The 15,384-nt window shown below is 48.5% G+C and overlaps 2 protein-coding genes across 2 annotated transcripts in view; both read left to right on the top strand.

Moving 5' to 3' along the window:
* SNX30 (sorting nexin family member 30) overlaps positions 1–15,384 on the top strand; it is a 121,839-nt gene that overhangs the window by 100,291 nt on the left and 6,164 nt on the right. Inside the window, exon 8 of the mRNA XM_064378895.1 lies at positions 10,676–10,828. Coding sequence (XP_064234965.1) covers positions 10,676–10,828 — 153 coding nt within the window. The remainder of the gene's footprint in view (positions 1–10,675; positions 10,829–15,384) is intronic.
* On the top strand, positions 5,990–10,668 carry LOC105723687 (dihydrofolate reductase-like). The gene has a single exon (XM_064378899.1). It carries the CDS (start codon positions 6,491–6,493, stop codon positions 7,010–7,012), a length of 522 nt encoding a protein of 173 aa, XP_064234969.1. The 5' UTR covers positions 5,990–6,490; the 3' UTR covers positions 7,013–10,668.

Below are 15,384 nucleotides of genomic sequence, written 5' to 3'. Positions count from 1 at the left end.
TGCAGTGTGTTATGATTGCACCTGTGAATGGCCACAACACTCCAGCCTGGGCAACATCCAGACCCCATCTTTAAAAAAAAGGTTTTGGATTTTGAGGCATTTTGGGTTTTCAGATTGGGGATGCCCAATCTCTATAATGACGATTTACATGGTATTTACATTGTATTAGGTATTATAAGTAATCTAGAGATGACTTAAAGTATACAGGAGACTGTGCATAAGTTATATGCAAACACTACATCATTTTATATACAGGACTTGAGCATTCACAAGCCCTGGAACCAATCCCCGCCCTACCCCACCAGATCGCGAGGTGACAACTGTGCGTGTGTGTATGTGCATGTGTGTGTAAAATCTCACTGATTCCACACCACAACCATGAGGTTTGGGTACCATCATTATTCCCATTTGAGAGATGAGCAAACCAAGGCCCAGTATCACGCAGCTATCACTGGCAGACTAGGGTGGCACCCTGCAATTTGACTTTAGAATCTTGCCACCTACCATTATGTTACTCTGCCTCTTTTTGGTTTGTAAGTGGAAGGTGTATTTGTTTTCAAAGAAGTGGGTGAGGGTGGGGAACGTTGTTAAGATAATAGCAGTGACCCCACGTATCAGGGAAATGGTTTGACATCAGAGCTGCTGGGGTTTCCCTCTTTGGTCATGGTTCCTGCCGCTGCTGCCACCATGCCAAGACGTACCTGGAAGGGAGCCAGCTTTGGAATTTGAAACCCATACCTGAGAAATGAGACACCTTGGCTTTGGGTAGTGTTTTTAATGTTAATTGCATCACAGGATCACTGCAGTGGTCATCGGCGGCCCAGAGGGAATGCATTGTTCTTCCCATTTCATGGGTGAGGAAATGAGGCACAGAGGAGCTGGACAGATTGCCCAGCCTCTTTGATGCCAAGTGACTCTCTATCCTGTGCATGTTTGTTGTGTTGATTCCAGCATCACCCCTAGTGATCTACACCAGAGCATAAAGGCTGCATATAGCTATGGAAAGGCAGATGATGAAGGTTGGAACTGTGGTCATTGGTCCAAGGGAGTCCTAGGATGTCTTGGGCTGGAGGAGTGTGTGCTGAGGGCCAAGGGTGTGGAGGCCTCTGGAGCTGGGGAAGAGTGGTGTCCTAGAATGCAAAGGTTTGCTTTGTGATTGGGCTGAGGCTGGAGAAAGCTCAGCAGACACTGAGGTGGTGATTCCCAGGCAGATGGAGCTTTGGACCTTGGAGACTTGGCCTTCTTCATGTTAACTGTGAGGTTGGAGAAGCGACATGCACTTACTTAGTAGGGGCTGACTGCCTTCTGCTGGACCTGCTAGACCGCAGCCTGGTGTACACCTTAGAATCTAACCCCCCGTGGAAGGTGGGGGGCATCTCCTTATCTTCTCACAGAAGATAAGGAGAAGCTGAGGAATTACATTTAAAATGGGACCGGGAGCATCCACACCCTGGAATGACAGTGGGGGTAACTGAGAGGGAGCTTTTGCCTTTTTCTGTCTTCTGCATTGGACTCCTTTCAGTGCTAATGCACGCAGTATTACTAGTTCCAAAAAGAATGGATGCCAGGGAGAGGGCTTCACAGAATTCCTAGTTATCTCCAAAAGGTGGGAAAAAAAGCGGGGCGCTGTTTTAGGCCCTGACCCACGGGTAGTCTCATCCTGGGTGCGGTGCCAGCTGAAGAAGTTTAAATGGGTGGTGGTGGAGTGCAGGTGAGGAAATGGGCCATGGGGAGGAGGGCGGGCGCGTGGTGTGTGTGTGGGGTGGGGTGTTGTGTGTGTATGGGGCGCATGGCGCGTGTGTGGGGAGGTGTGTGGTGTGTGTGTGGAGAGGTGTGTGGCGTGTGTGTGGGGAGGGCATGTGGCGTGTGTGTGGGGAGGTGTGTGGCGTGTGTGGGGGGAGGTGTGTGGCGTGTGTGTGGGGAGGTGTGTGGCGTGTGGGGAGGGCATGTGGTGTGTGTGTGGGGAGGTGTGTGGCGTGTGTGTGGGGAGGTTGGTGTGTGTGTGGGGAGGGCGTGTGGTGTGTGTGTGGAGAGGTGTGTGGTGTGTGTGTGGGGATGGCGTGTGGTGTGTGTGTGGGGAGGTGTGTGGCATGTGTGTGTGGAGAGGTGTGTGGTGTGTGTGTGGGGAGGGCGTGTGGTGTGTGTGTGGAGAGGTGTGTGGCGTGTGTGTGTGGAGAGGTGTGTGGCGTGTGTGTGTGGAGAGGTGTGTGGCATGTGTGTGGGGAGGGCATGTGGTGTTTATGTGGGGAGGATGTGTGGTGTGTGTGTGGGGAGGTGTGTGGCGTATGGGGAGGGCATGTGGGGAGGGTACATGGTATGTGGGGCATGTGGTGGGTGTGGTGCTTTGTGGGCATGGGTGTAGGGGGAAGTGGGGCATTGGTGTGGGAGAGCAGGTGTGTGTTGTAGAGCTGAATGGGAGCAGAAGGGTGCACAGAGCTGTTAAGCGTGGAGGGGAAGTGGAAATTGGACTCTGGACAAACCTCTTGAAGGTTGTGGACCTTGAACAGCATTTAGAACCATCAGAATGGTGAACGTTCTGGAATGGGAAAGGCATGGCGGGTAGCAAAGTGAGAATCCCAGTTGTAAAGTGGCAGCAGGGAGACTTCCACGTCCGGAGCTTCCGCAGACTGGAGAGTGGGCTCTGGTGTCTGTTGTTTCCAGACCCTTCTGGCAAGTGAGGAGAGAGACCGCTCTGACTTCAGCCTGGGGCAGAAGACCAGGAGCCTCCAGCCAGAGCAGTCCCGTCAGCTGACTTAAGCCCTACCATGGCCACCCTCTGCCAGTGCGGTGGGTCCCATGTGACAGGCCGGGGGCCAGGGGCAGGGGAAGCATGGAACTTAAGTGCCAAAGTCAACAAATGGTGGAGCCTGTAGAGGGCCCAGGTGCGTCTGGCTGCAAAGCTGGGCCTTTTCCCCAGCGGCGAGGGCGTCGGCAGCTGTGCCCCTGAAGGGGCGACCTGCCTTTCCGAGGCTGGCAGGGAAGAGTGTGTGTCCTTCCCTGGGTTTTCACTCTCTTGTCACCGCGCAGGCGAGCTCACGGCTCTCTTGTTCTCAGCCTCTCTGCTCCTCATCTCATGCCCCCACCTCTCCCTCCCTCACTCCCCCGGCCATTCTCTGAACTTTGTTTTTATCTATCATTATTAAAGTGCTAATTCAGAGAGGCAGTGACTTTCTATTTGCCAGATTCCTTGGCCTCTTTTCAAACTTGACCCTGTCTCAGCGTTTTCTTACCTGTTTTCACCTCACAGCTCAAATAGACACTGAAAACACACTGCTTGAAGCTAGAGGTGACCAGTCAGTTAGGGAACCCTGTCGCCTGCTCACTCAGCAGCATGTGGCTGTCACTGGTTCTGAAACCCATCCCATAGCAGCCACGAGCTCCCCTCTCCCCCCGGCTTTGGGATTTTATCTGTCTTGTGTAGTCTGGGAGATTTTCCTGACCTATACTATCATCATGAGAGCAGATAATGTGATATCTCCAACCCAGCTCAAAGAAGGAGACTCAGGTTGAGATTTCTGTTCTCGGGCCTGGAACCGCGTGGCGCATGGAAGGAGCTCAGTGTTGCATTTTAAATGAATGTTGAGTGAATTTAAGTTACTGTCCCCAGCACACAGAAATGTGCAGTCCCATCCACGTGACTCTTCTGTCATTGCGTCATCAGCCTGTATTCTGTAATGGAAATTCTCCTGAGAGATTGGGAACCAAATGGAAAAATGCGATTTTGTCCCCTGTGTATAAATTTTTGTCTTCTGAGGTCTTATGTAATGATGTTTTTCCTTGGTGTCATGATAAGTAACACCCAACCATTAGCAGTACTGTGTCACCTCAACATCCTTCCGATGCAGGGTAGCACAACTGTAACAATACCTCAGTCACGAAAATTAAAACATTGAGATAAGAGGAAATGCTGAGGGTGGTGGCTCACACCTGTTACCTTAGCACTCCGGGAGACCAAGACAGGAAGATTGCTTGAGCTCAGGAGTTTGAGATCAGCTTGGGCAAAATGGCAAGACCTCACCTCTACTCCAAATAAAAAAATTAGCTGGGTGTGGCGGTATGCATCTGTAGTTCCAGCTACTTGGGAGGCTAAGGCAGGAGGATTGCTTGAGCTTGGGAGACTAAGGCTGCAGTGAGCTTTGATTGTGCCACTGCACTCCAACCTGGGTGACAGAGCAAGACTTGTCTCAAAAATAATAAAAAAAGAATGCTTAGTGTTACTGGTCAGTGAATTGATTGTTACAAAGACACTATCCAAGAAGAATCAAAGGCGAGAAGAATACACGCCTGAGCGTGAGTTGCCAGCACTCCCCTTCTTCAAGCTGGGCAACTTCCCAAGCTGCTCATGGCTCACCCCAGTTCCTCTTATTTTCTTATTTTTAATCCCTCCATCCTCTTCTAACTCCTGCCATCCCTGGGCTTCTCTGGCTCTGTTCTCTGATTCGCCACCTCCTCTTCCTGTGCCCACCTTTCCGAGTGACTTTTGCTGAGTCCTTTATTAACCCTATGCATATTGGCTTCTTTGTGAGTTCAGCCCTTGGGCCCTGCCTCCCTCAGCCCCACCTTTCCCTCCATAGATTTAAAAAGATTATATTGTGATAAAACAAACATAATATAGAATTTGCCATCTTAGCCATTTAAAAGTGTACAGTATAGTCATGTTAAGCACATTTACATTGTTGTGCAATCAGCATCCAGAACTCTTTTCATCTTGCAGAACTGAAACTGACCCGTTAACTCCCTATTTCCACTCCTGCCATCCCCTAGTAACCCCTGTTCTACTTTCTGTCTCTATGACTTTGACCATTCTAAATACCTTGTATCTATATTATTCTAGATACAAGGTATTTCTGTGACTGGCTTATTTCACTCGGTGTCATGTCCTTGGTTTATCTACATTGTAACGTGTCAGAATTTCTTTCCTTTTTGAGGCTGAATAGTATCTCATATATGGGAGATATATACACATACATATACATACCACGTTTTGTTGATCATTCATCAGTGGACATTTGTGTTGCTTTCATCTTTGGGATACCGTGAATAATGCTGCAATGAACGTGTATATACAAATATCTCTTTGAGACCCTGCTTTCAGTTCCTTTGGATATATACTCAGAAGTAGAATCCAGCAGGATCATATGGTAGTTCTATTTTTAATTTATAAAAATTAGTATAGCTGCTAATTCCATAGCAGCTATACTGTTCTACAATCCAACAGTGCACAAGGGTTCTAGTTTCCCCACATTCTTACCAACAGTCTTTGCTGGTATATATTTTTTTGAGACAGAGTCTTGATCTGTTGCCCAGATTAGAGTGCAGTGGCATGATCTTGGGTCACTGCAATCTCTGCCTCCCAGGTTCATGCGATTCTCCTGCCTCCACCCCCTGAGCAGCTGGGACTACGGGTGTGCACCACCATGCCTGGCCAATTGTTTTGTAGTTTTAGTAGAGACAGGGTTTCACCATGTTGGCCAGGATGGTCTCAATCTCTTGACCTTGTGATCTGCCTGCCTGGGCCTCCCAATGTGCTGAAGTTACAGGCATGAGCCACTGCGCCCGGCCAACTGTTTATCTTCTTTGGAGATACGTTTATTTAAGTCCTTTGCTCATTTTTAAATTTGGTTGTGTATTCTTTTCCATAAGGCTTTGTAAAAGAACTCTGTTTTTGTTTGTTTGTTTGTTTGTTTTTATCTCAGTCCCCTTTGTGGAGGGAGGGTCGCTCTTCCCCTGGCTGCAGCTCTCTCCTTTCTCTGGTCTGTGGACCTGTCCTTCATTCTGAGCCTTTTGGTGGCACTAGTGCCACTCTAGTTATCCAGACTAGAAGCTTCGGGCTTCTCTCTAACTCCCTGTATTTTATTTCTCATGGGCAGCCAGTTGCCAAATCTGTCAGTTCTGCCTCCACCAGGTGGGTTTACTCCATCCTCTCCCTTCTGATGTTAGAGCCACCACACCGGTTCCAGGGTGCCCAGTGCAATCTCATGCTAATATATAGTTTGGAGATGATTCATCTCTGATGTCTAATGAAATCTCAGGGTGGGGTAGCATTGGCAAAGGGTGGCATAATGTTTGGGAGAACATATAATAATATAGTTTATATTTGGAAAATGAAAATCTTTTTATAGCACATGGAGTAAAGCTTGAGAAGCTGTGCAAAGGATAGGTTTTTTTTTGTGAACAGCAGATTACAATATTGATACTGATATGAGCTAACAAATGTTTATTGAGCACCTACAATGTTGCCAGGCACATGTGTGTTACAGGTAGGCAATGACTGTCTGGAACCAGTGGTGTGGGTGGAAGAAGAATTTACCAAGACAGTTGTAGGTAAAGAAAAACAGATTTATTAAAGTAGGAAAATATGTTGCAAGAGTGCAACAGGTAGATTTCACGCCAAAGTTGGCCGCGCGTTGTGGTGTAGCGAGCGGGCTCAGCGCTCACTGCTGCTGTCACGGTTCAGTTGCTAAACTGCATCATCGCTGTGTCCCAGAACATGGGTATCGGCAAGAATGGTGACCTGCCCTGGCCGCCGCTCAGGAATGAATTCAGGTATTTCCAGAGAATGACCACGACCTCTTCAGTAGAAGATAAACAGAATTTGGTGATTATGGGTAGGAAGACCTGGTTCTCCATTCCTGAGAAGAATCGACCTTTAAAGGATAGAATTAATGTAGTTCTCGGCAGGGAACTCAAGAAACCTCCACAAGGAGCTCATTTTCTTGCCAGAAGTCTGGATGATGCCTTAAAACTTACTGAACAACCAGAATTAGCAAATAAAGTAGACATGATTTGGGTAATTGGTGGCAGTTCCATTTATAAGGAAGCCATGGATCACCCAGGCCATCTTAAACTGTTTGTGACAAGGATCATGCAGGACTTTGAAAGTGACACGTTTTTTCCAGAAATTGATTTGGAGAAATATAAACTTCTGCCAGAATACCCAGGTGTTCCCTCTGATGCCCAGGAGGAGAAAGGCATTAAGTACAAATTTGAAGTATATGAGAAGAATGATTAATATGGATGTGTTTTCTGGTTTAAGCTGTTCCTCCTCCCTCTGAAAAAAAATTATGTATTTTTACATTAGAAAAAAAGACATTTTTTCCTTCTACAAGATCTTATGGAAGCTTTTCTCTCTTATCTTTTTCTTTCCCCTTTTTCTCTCTTTCTGCAAAGAAAAAAAAGACTTATTGACTTTAAAAAAAAAAGAGTGCAGCAGGTAGATAAGCAAGAAGGGAGCTGACTGCCAGGAAACAAAGGCCTGCTGGGGATTTCATAGAATGGTGCTTGTGTGGGGCTTTGTTCAGGGCTGATAATTCCAAGGTTGCAGTGAGCAAATTTGCATTTTTCTATCAGCCGAGGGTCTGGTGATAACTGGGTGCAGGAAGATTTTGAGTTATTAAAATTTGTGCAGGAAGGCTGTGTATCCTGGACCATGAAGAAAGGCAGACATATAGCTTCATCTGCTTCTCTTTCAGCTTTCCCTTGGTACTGCCGCCCAACTCTCTCTTCCTAATTAGGACTCCATAAAGTGCTTAACACATATTAGCCTGTTTGACCTCATCACAACCTCGTGAGGCAGAAGATATTATTAGCCAGATAGAGAAGTTAAGGCCAGGTCCCAGGTCACACACCTGGGAAGTGGCGGGTGGGGTGTGCAAGCTAAGCTCTGGAAGTTTGGTTCTAGAGCTGTCCACTGTAGCCAGAGGAAGTGTGGGGCTTTTTCTGTTCTCCAGAAGTGAGCATGAGTTAACTGGGCCTCAGGAAACCAGGTCTCTGGGACGAGCCCCAGGCTTCTCACCATCCACCAATCTTGCCAGCTGCCGTTCCCTCTCCATGCCGCTGTGGGCCCTGCGGCCTGTGCATGAGGCCCGCGGTGGATCCCGGTGACTTCTCTCCTCTGTCCCTTGCAGGCACTGCTATTCTGGAGTGTCACACAGATGTGTGACCACTCAGATATGAGACAGAGTCTCGCTCTTGTCGCCCAGGGTGGAGTACAGTGGTGCAATCTCGGCTCACTGCAACCTCCGCCTCCTGAGTTCAAGCGATTCTCCTGCCTCAGCCTCCCAAGTAGCTGGGTTACAGGCACGCACCACCATGCCTGGCCAATTTTTATATTTTTAGCAGAGACAGGATTTCACCATGTTGGCCAGGATGGTCTCGGTCTTTTGACGTCGTGATCCGCCCACCTCAGCCTCCCAAAGTGTTGGGGATTACAGGTGTGAGCCACTGCACCCGGCCACATCTGTCATCTTTAAAGAGCCGCCTCAGTGCTGTTTCCTCCATGAGGCCCGATCTTCCCAGGTCGGCCTCCCTCTCCATCCTCCTCAGCGTGCTTATCACGGGGGCTCCAGGGGCGGCGCCAGCACTTGTGACATCTTGCCTCAGTGTCTAGGTATGTTCCTGTTTCTTCCCAACTACATTGTAGGTAACAGGAGACAAGATTTGCCTGCTGAGACCCGAGCACTTTTGTATTCCTCAGTGCCAAGCATGCACTATGTTGTGAAACTGAGATGCTAAGTATTTCCCAGACGGAGGCTCAGGCAGTCATAAAACCCACAGCCATGGTTTAAACCCTAATTTTTGTGGGTCAGTCGGAGTTCCCGTCTCCAGAACAGACCTGGGAATCTTTCCACAGTAAAAAGTCCTCTGATTCAGAGACCCCGGCTACCCTCTTTTCTACGTGTCCCAGTGAGGTTCTCTTTCCAGGGCTTTCCATTTTCTCCTCACAGTGGAAGTCTTGTTAAGCAAACAAATAGGCACCCTCACCCTGATGCAAACGTGAGCGGTGGCCAGGAGACAGGTAAGGAACTGGCCTGTGCCTGTAGGGAGGTGAGGCCAGCCAGAGACGCCAGCTCGCTCGCTGGGCATCTGTCCACTGAGGCTGATTCCTGGAGTGACTCTGGAGAGGCAAGATCGGGGCACTCTGGTCTTTATTTTAGTTTTTCCTGAGGTAACCAATAGTAATGAGTGGTCTCGGGAGGAGACAAAAGAGACTTAAATCGTGGCATCAGAAGAAAAAGTCAGTCTCTGACCTGGTGTGGTGGCTTACACCTGTAATCCTAGTGCTTTGGGGGACTGAGGTAGGAGGATCGCTGGAGGCCAGGAGTTCAAGACCAGCCTGGACAACATAGCGTCACCACATCCTACTTATTTAAATTTTATTTTTGTAGAAATTGGATCTTCCTATGTTTCCCAGGCTAGTCTCAAATTCCTCACCTCCAGTGATCTTCTGCCTTGGCCTCCTAATGTGCTGGGAGGCATGAGCCACTGCACCCAGCCTAGTTTTTTTTTTTTTTTTTTTAATCTCTTCCAGAAGCTTACATGCTTTGAAGAAGCCTTCTTTCCCTATCTTAACAGAAAAATTCCTTTCTTTTAATTTCCCAGAGTGTTGAGTTTTCTCTTTCTCTCCAGCTCATCCTGGTCTCACCTGTGTCTAGTTCTCGTGCCACGCACATTCGAATCCGCTTGCCTTGGCTGTGTCTCTTCCCTGGTTCCTGTGTTCTACAGCCACCTCCACATGGTCTGTGGAGAAGGTGGCTGAGTGCCCTGAAGGTATCCAGCTCCTTCAGGCCTGGCTTCCTCATTGGCATCATTCTGGGTCAGCTCCTTGCCCATCAGGCTTGGGTCTAAACCTCCCCAATGGGTGGAAAGTGACTCCCAGTGGTGAGCCGTGGCTTGGAGACAATTTGGTTCATGGGCCCCAGTATATAGAACGTACAAGTCCTCGCTTGTGGTTGGCATACATTTGGCAGGTCGGGGGTTTGACCTAGTTTGGGGCATGTTGGCCCTCTGGCCACCATCAGAGCCCAGTGGAGCGCTTGAGTTAGGAGGGAGAAGCCAACTTTGGGAACCACTGCAACCACAAGGCCTGCTCTAGCTGCACGGGATAACTCTGAAACTCACCAGAGCAAAGTTGTGAAATTCAAATGACATAATTCCCATTTGAGAAGGTCTTCTAAATCTCTTTAAGAAAAACTTGAAATAACCTGCTGTATATTTCTTCTTTCAGATTCTTTTGACATGCATAAGTAACTTTCCTCCTGTTTTCTCAGACTTCTCTAACTCTCCATTTAAAAATATCTGCTATTGGGAAAAGCATAAATAAGCCTCCAGTTTAGAGGCGGGTTCAGAGGAGGTTCAGAGGAGGCAGCTGGCCAGTAGTCATCTTACTGCAATTGTCTGATTAAAGAGGAAAGGCATCATCAAATGTCACAAGTAATGGAATAGTTCATGTGACCTGGGAAAACCTACTGCTTTTCTAGTTTCAGTATGGGACGCAGGAGAATAGCAGGGCAGTACCAAGTATTGCTGTATATTTGCAGAGTCTGCACACGCTTTGAAGTGTGGATGAGTAAATCCTAGAAGGAACCAAAGACATACGACTCTGAATTGCAATGTTTCTTCTTCCTGTGTGGAAATGGGGGTGTTTTCCCCACGAGTCTTTGTTGTGTTTGGATAGGTGTGAAGATGTGGGTTAGGAGAGCCCCTTTGCAGAACTCCTCCTTAGACCTGAAAACCCAAGGCTTTGCTTTTTCAAACAAATGCCTCCAGAGGAGGGAGCATGTTGATGGCATTTTAATGTAGGGCTTTGGCCTTTGACAAATGTGTGTGCAGAGGAGCTCAAGACAAGAGATGCCAATTCTGTGTGCAGAGCACTCACGTGGGCCTCCCTTTCCAGGTGCCGGCGGATGTTGAGAAATGTCAGGATCGGATGGAGTGTTTCAATGCTGACCTGAAAGCTGACATGGAGAGGTGGCAGAACAACAAGAGGCAGGACTTCCGGCAGCTACTCATGGGGATGGCGGACAAGAACATTCAGTACTATGAGAAGGTAATGAGTGTGCCCAACAAGACTGGTTTCTAGTGGCCAGAGCCTTTCACGTGGGCCTACCAGAAATCCAGAAACTGGGAATCCTGCTATGCTAGTCTCATCTCCTTCCCTTATTTTATCTGCTTAGTCTTGGCTCCTGCTTCCTGTCTTTGCTCAGCTGTGTGGCTGCAGTGCTGGCTTTGGCACAGAGGGGGCACTCACGGGGGTCTCTCTTGCACGAGCTGCAGCAGGTTGGTCTTCCGTGCTCTCCGGGACTGGCGCTGGTTGCTTTCCAGAGCCAGTCAGACCTTCAGCACAGGGATGAAGCCACGGAATGGAGGCTTTGGGGTTACTTTACTCTGCCCTGGGGTTCCATACACAGGGGCCCTTCACTTTCATTGTGCAGTGAAGCCTGTAGGTCATCTGGTGAAGCCTGTAGACCCCACATCAAAATACCTTTCATTTGTTTTTTATATAGACTTCAAAATATTGACTTTAAATACCTAAAATAAAGGGATGTAGGATTATTAACTATTAAAAAGTTTTACTCAGGGATCCTGTTGATCTGTGGACCCTAGGTTAAGCACCCCTGATACACACACCACCCCCACACACACGCCACACCCCCTCACACTACATGCACACCACACACACTACACCACCCCCGCACATACACCCCACACATACACTCCCAAACCCCACACACACCCCACGCATATACCACACACCACATACACACACTATACACACACCACACACACACACCCCACCCATACCCCACTCACTCCCAACTCACACACACACCGTACATACACCACACACTATACACAAGGCGATGACTCTTTTCAGGCTACAGCCCAATCCCCTCAATCAAGGTTTGCTTGATTCATATATCCAGCAAACCAACGTGAGGCCAGGTGCAGTGGCTCACGCCTGTAATCCCAGCACTTTGGGAATCCGAGATGGGAGGATCACTTGAGCCCAGGAGTTCAAGACCAGCCTGGGCAACATAGTGGGACTCCGTCTCTACAAAAGATACAAAATTAGCCAGGCGTGGTGTCATATGCCTATAGTCCCAGCTATTCAGTTGGCTGCAGCAGGAGGGCTTGAGCCAGGAGTTGAAGGCTACAGTGAGCCATGATTGCGCACCACCACACTCCAACCTGGATGACAGAGTTTTTGACCTTGTTGCAAAAAAAAAAAAAAAATTAAAAAATTATATATACATCTCCAACTTGACATTATTTCTGCTAATGAATCCTTGTACTTCTTAAAAGCTTAAAGATGAAGAACAGCCCAATCACAGTTCAACATGTAACTTGCAGACTTGAAATCAAACTGTTGGACACACTATAGTCTGTCAGCATGCTGGACAGGTATTAACTTGGCTACTCATGCCACAATTATGGAAACATGTCCTTATCCCAGACAAGAAGAAACCATCTCTTCTGAAAGCTTTGATGGCTCTGGCCTGCTGTTCAGAGGCAGTATGTCTGCATCTTTTCAGGTTCATCTGGAGGAGGGCTCAGGAAACAGTCATGGAATGTCCCTTACGTGTCAGGTCTTAGGGAAGGACTTTTTTAAAGAGGAAGGAGAAAGGTGACATGCCTCTTTACTCCTGTTTTTATGGAGCCCCCTATGAAGCTGGGCTGGCACTGGACTGGACGTTTTGTATGTCCTGTCTTATGAAATTTCACCTTCACCATGACACTTGTCAAGTGGGTTTTATGATTTCCAATGTAAAGCTCAAGAAACCGAGCCTCAGAAAGGTTTTAAGTTCTGCCCAAGGTTACACAGCGTGTGAGTGACCCAGCTAGGATTGGAGTTGGTTCTGATGAGTCCACTGGTCTGAGTGGTTCCAATGCACTGTCAGCCTAGAGGATAGGGGCCATACATCCTTAGCATGGTCCTGCCTGCCCAAAGGTGGAACAGTCACTCCACATGAGGTCGAGGCCTCGTTCCTCTACTGACTGTGCTTTAGGTAAGGTGACTCTCTGCACCCATTTCTTCATCTGTAAGATGGGAGTGATCCTTCTACACTGAATAATTGTAAAGATACAGTGAAATAATGTATGCATAAGTACCTCGTGCATACCTGGAACATGGCAGGCACTCGGTCAATGTCCTTTTTTTCCATAACTCCCTCACTTTCCCTCTGCTGTTCAGTGGCCCTCCCATTACTGCAGAACCAACTAGGTCAGATGTCTCCATCACTCCCTTCGGTAATGAATCCCAGCATTCCTATCTGTCTTCCGACTGTATCACAGGCAAGGCCACCATCTTGGGGTCTGGTATTGCTTCTACACATACTTAACAAATTTTTTTTTGTGCATTTGCTATGTGCAAGGAATGGTGTGTACAGAATTGATAAACAGCAGGATTTTTCCCTTAAGGCACCCTCAGTCTAATGGAGGGAATGTGTTCATCAAAGGAGCCCACCTGTTCAGAGTAAGATAAGGAAAAGAATGGGAAACTGGGGGAGAAAATACCAGGGGGCACAATGCAGGCTGAGGGTGGGAGGGGCAGGTGGAGTGGGCAGGAAAGGTCGGTCTGAGGAAATAACATTTAATCTGAGTCTCAGAGACAGAGACTTGGAGAACAGATATTCCAGGCAAAGGAGACAACATGCACAAGATCCCTGGGGTAGGAAAGAGTTTGGTACGTTTAGGACCAAATAGAAAACTGGTATGGCCTTGATTTCTCATGGCTGACCTAGAAAGACCATTGCAGATCTGAAGTGATGGCCTAGGGAGAGAGCAGGACCTGGAATGCCACAGACCCCATACCATCTTCCTTATTTCAGGTGGGCTTCTGAGGTTAGCTTCCTCTCTAACCTGAGAGTCACCAAGGAGGAGTCAGGGAACAATTTCACCACTCCTCTTTGTGGCTTGACCGAAGGATGCCTCTCTCCTCCTCCCTCCTCAGAACTCCTTCCACCTCCTCAGGACTCCTTTCCCCTCCTCAGGACTCCTCCCTCCTCCTCAGGACTCCTTCCACCTCCTCAGAACTCCTCTCTCCTCAGAACTCCTCCCACCTCCTCAGGACTCCTTCTCCCTCCTCAAAACTCCTCCCACCTCAAAACTCCTCCTCCCTCCTCAGAACTCCTCCCACCTCCTCAGAACTCCTCTCCCCTCCTCGGGACTCCTCCCACCTCCTCAGAACTCCTCCCTCAGAACGTCTCCCACCTCCTCAGGACTCCTCCCACCTCCTCAGAACTCCTCCCCCCTCAGAATTCCTCCCACCTCCTCAAAACTCCTTTTACCTCCTCAGGACTCCTCCCACTTCCTCAGGACTCCTCCTACCTTCTTGGGACTCCTCTCTCCTCCCCGGGACTCCTCTCCCCTCCTCGGGACTGCTCTCCCCTCCTCGGAACTACTCCCCACTTCCTCGGGACTCTTCCCCCTCCTCAGAACTCCTCTTCCATCCTCGGAACTCCTCCCACCTCCTCGGAACTCCTACCCCCTCCTCGGAACTCCTCCTCCTTCCTCAGAATTCCTTCTCCTCAGAATTCTTCCCTCCTCCTCAGAATTTTTCCTCCCTCAGAGCTCCTCCTCCTCCCTTCTCAAACCTCTCCCACCCCCTCAGAACACCTCCCCACCTCTTCAGAACCTCTCCCCACCTCCCCCAAACCCTTCCCACCTCCTCAAAACTCCTCCCTACCTTTTTAGACCTCCTCCCTAAATGACTCAGTACAAAGGCCTCCTCCATCCCTGGGCCGCTACTAAGAAGCCTTGTGCAATTCACCTGCCCTCTTTATGCAAGAGACTTTCCAAAGAATCATTTCTGCTCTCAGAGGACAATGCCAGAGTCTTCTGAGTTCTCAGCCTTTCACAATGACCTGGAATGAAAAGAGGCTGGTGGTGTGGAGAGAACATCAGTGTGGGAATCAGGAGCTCTGCCATGGACAAGCTGTGTGTCTGAGCCAGTTATGTAACCTGTTTTTCTTCCCCATCCAAGAAACCAATGTGTATGTGTCAAATAATAATTCTCCTTCATAGAGGAGCTGTGAGGACTGGTGCTAACGAATATAAAGTTTGTCACCGTGTTCGGGCATAATAAATCAATAAATCTGGGTTCCCGCTTCCATTTTCCCTTTTGGGAGATTGTGGCCCAAACAAGCAAACTTAAGGTTGGTGAGGAAGAGTGGGCTTTCCACCTGCTCCGAGTCAGGTGGCTGGGCTGCTCCAACTATGATTGACATCCTGCACAAGCGCCGCCCACACCTGGAGCAGTGTCTCATCAGGGGCTTTCTGCTTGGTCTCTTTTCTGCTTTTTTGAAAGGCAAAGAATTTCCTCCAGTGAATCCATTTCCATTCTCTGGAAATGAGCTTTACAGACTAACATGAATGCATTTAAGCCTTGCAGAGATATTGCTGTCTTTCATAAAGATGAGGTGACACCTTCAAAACAAACACTTGCGACCTCCCCGTTTGTGATAGTTATGGATGAGACATGCAGCCATCGTTAGACAAAGGTGACCCAGCAGGAACCACAACAAAAGGGTAGATCGGAGCAGAATGAAGACGCTGGCCCGACCTCTGAAACTCAGAGCTGATTCTGTGTGTGTGTGTTGTCAT

This window comes from Aotus nancymaae, unplaced genomic scaffold (genome assembly GCF_030222135.1).
Source record: "Aotus nancymaae isolate 86718 unplaced genomic scaffold, 86718_ANA_hifiasm-v0.15.2.pri h1tg000003l, whole genome shotgun sequence".
Lineage (NCBI taxonomy): Eukaryota > Metazoa > Chordata > Mammalia > Primates > Aotidae > Aotus > Aotus nancymaae.
This window is presented reverse-complemented; position numbering and strand designations above follow the sequence as displayed.

Coding starts and splice junctions, on each gene's coding strand:
- LOC105723687 (XM_064378899.1), top strand. CDS start 6,491: ATGGGTATCGGCAAGAATGGTGACCTGCCCTGGCCGCCGCTCAGGAAT.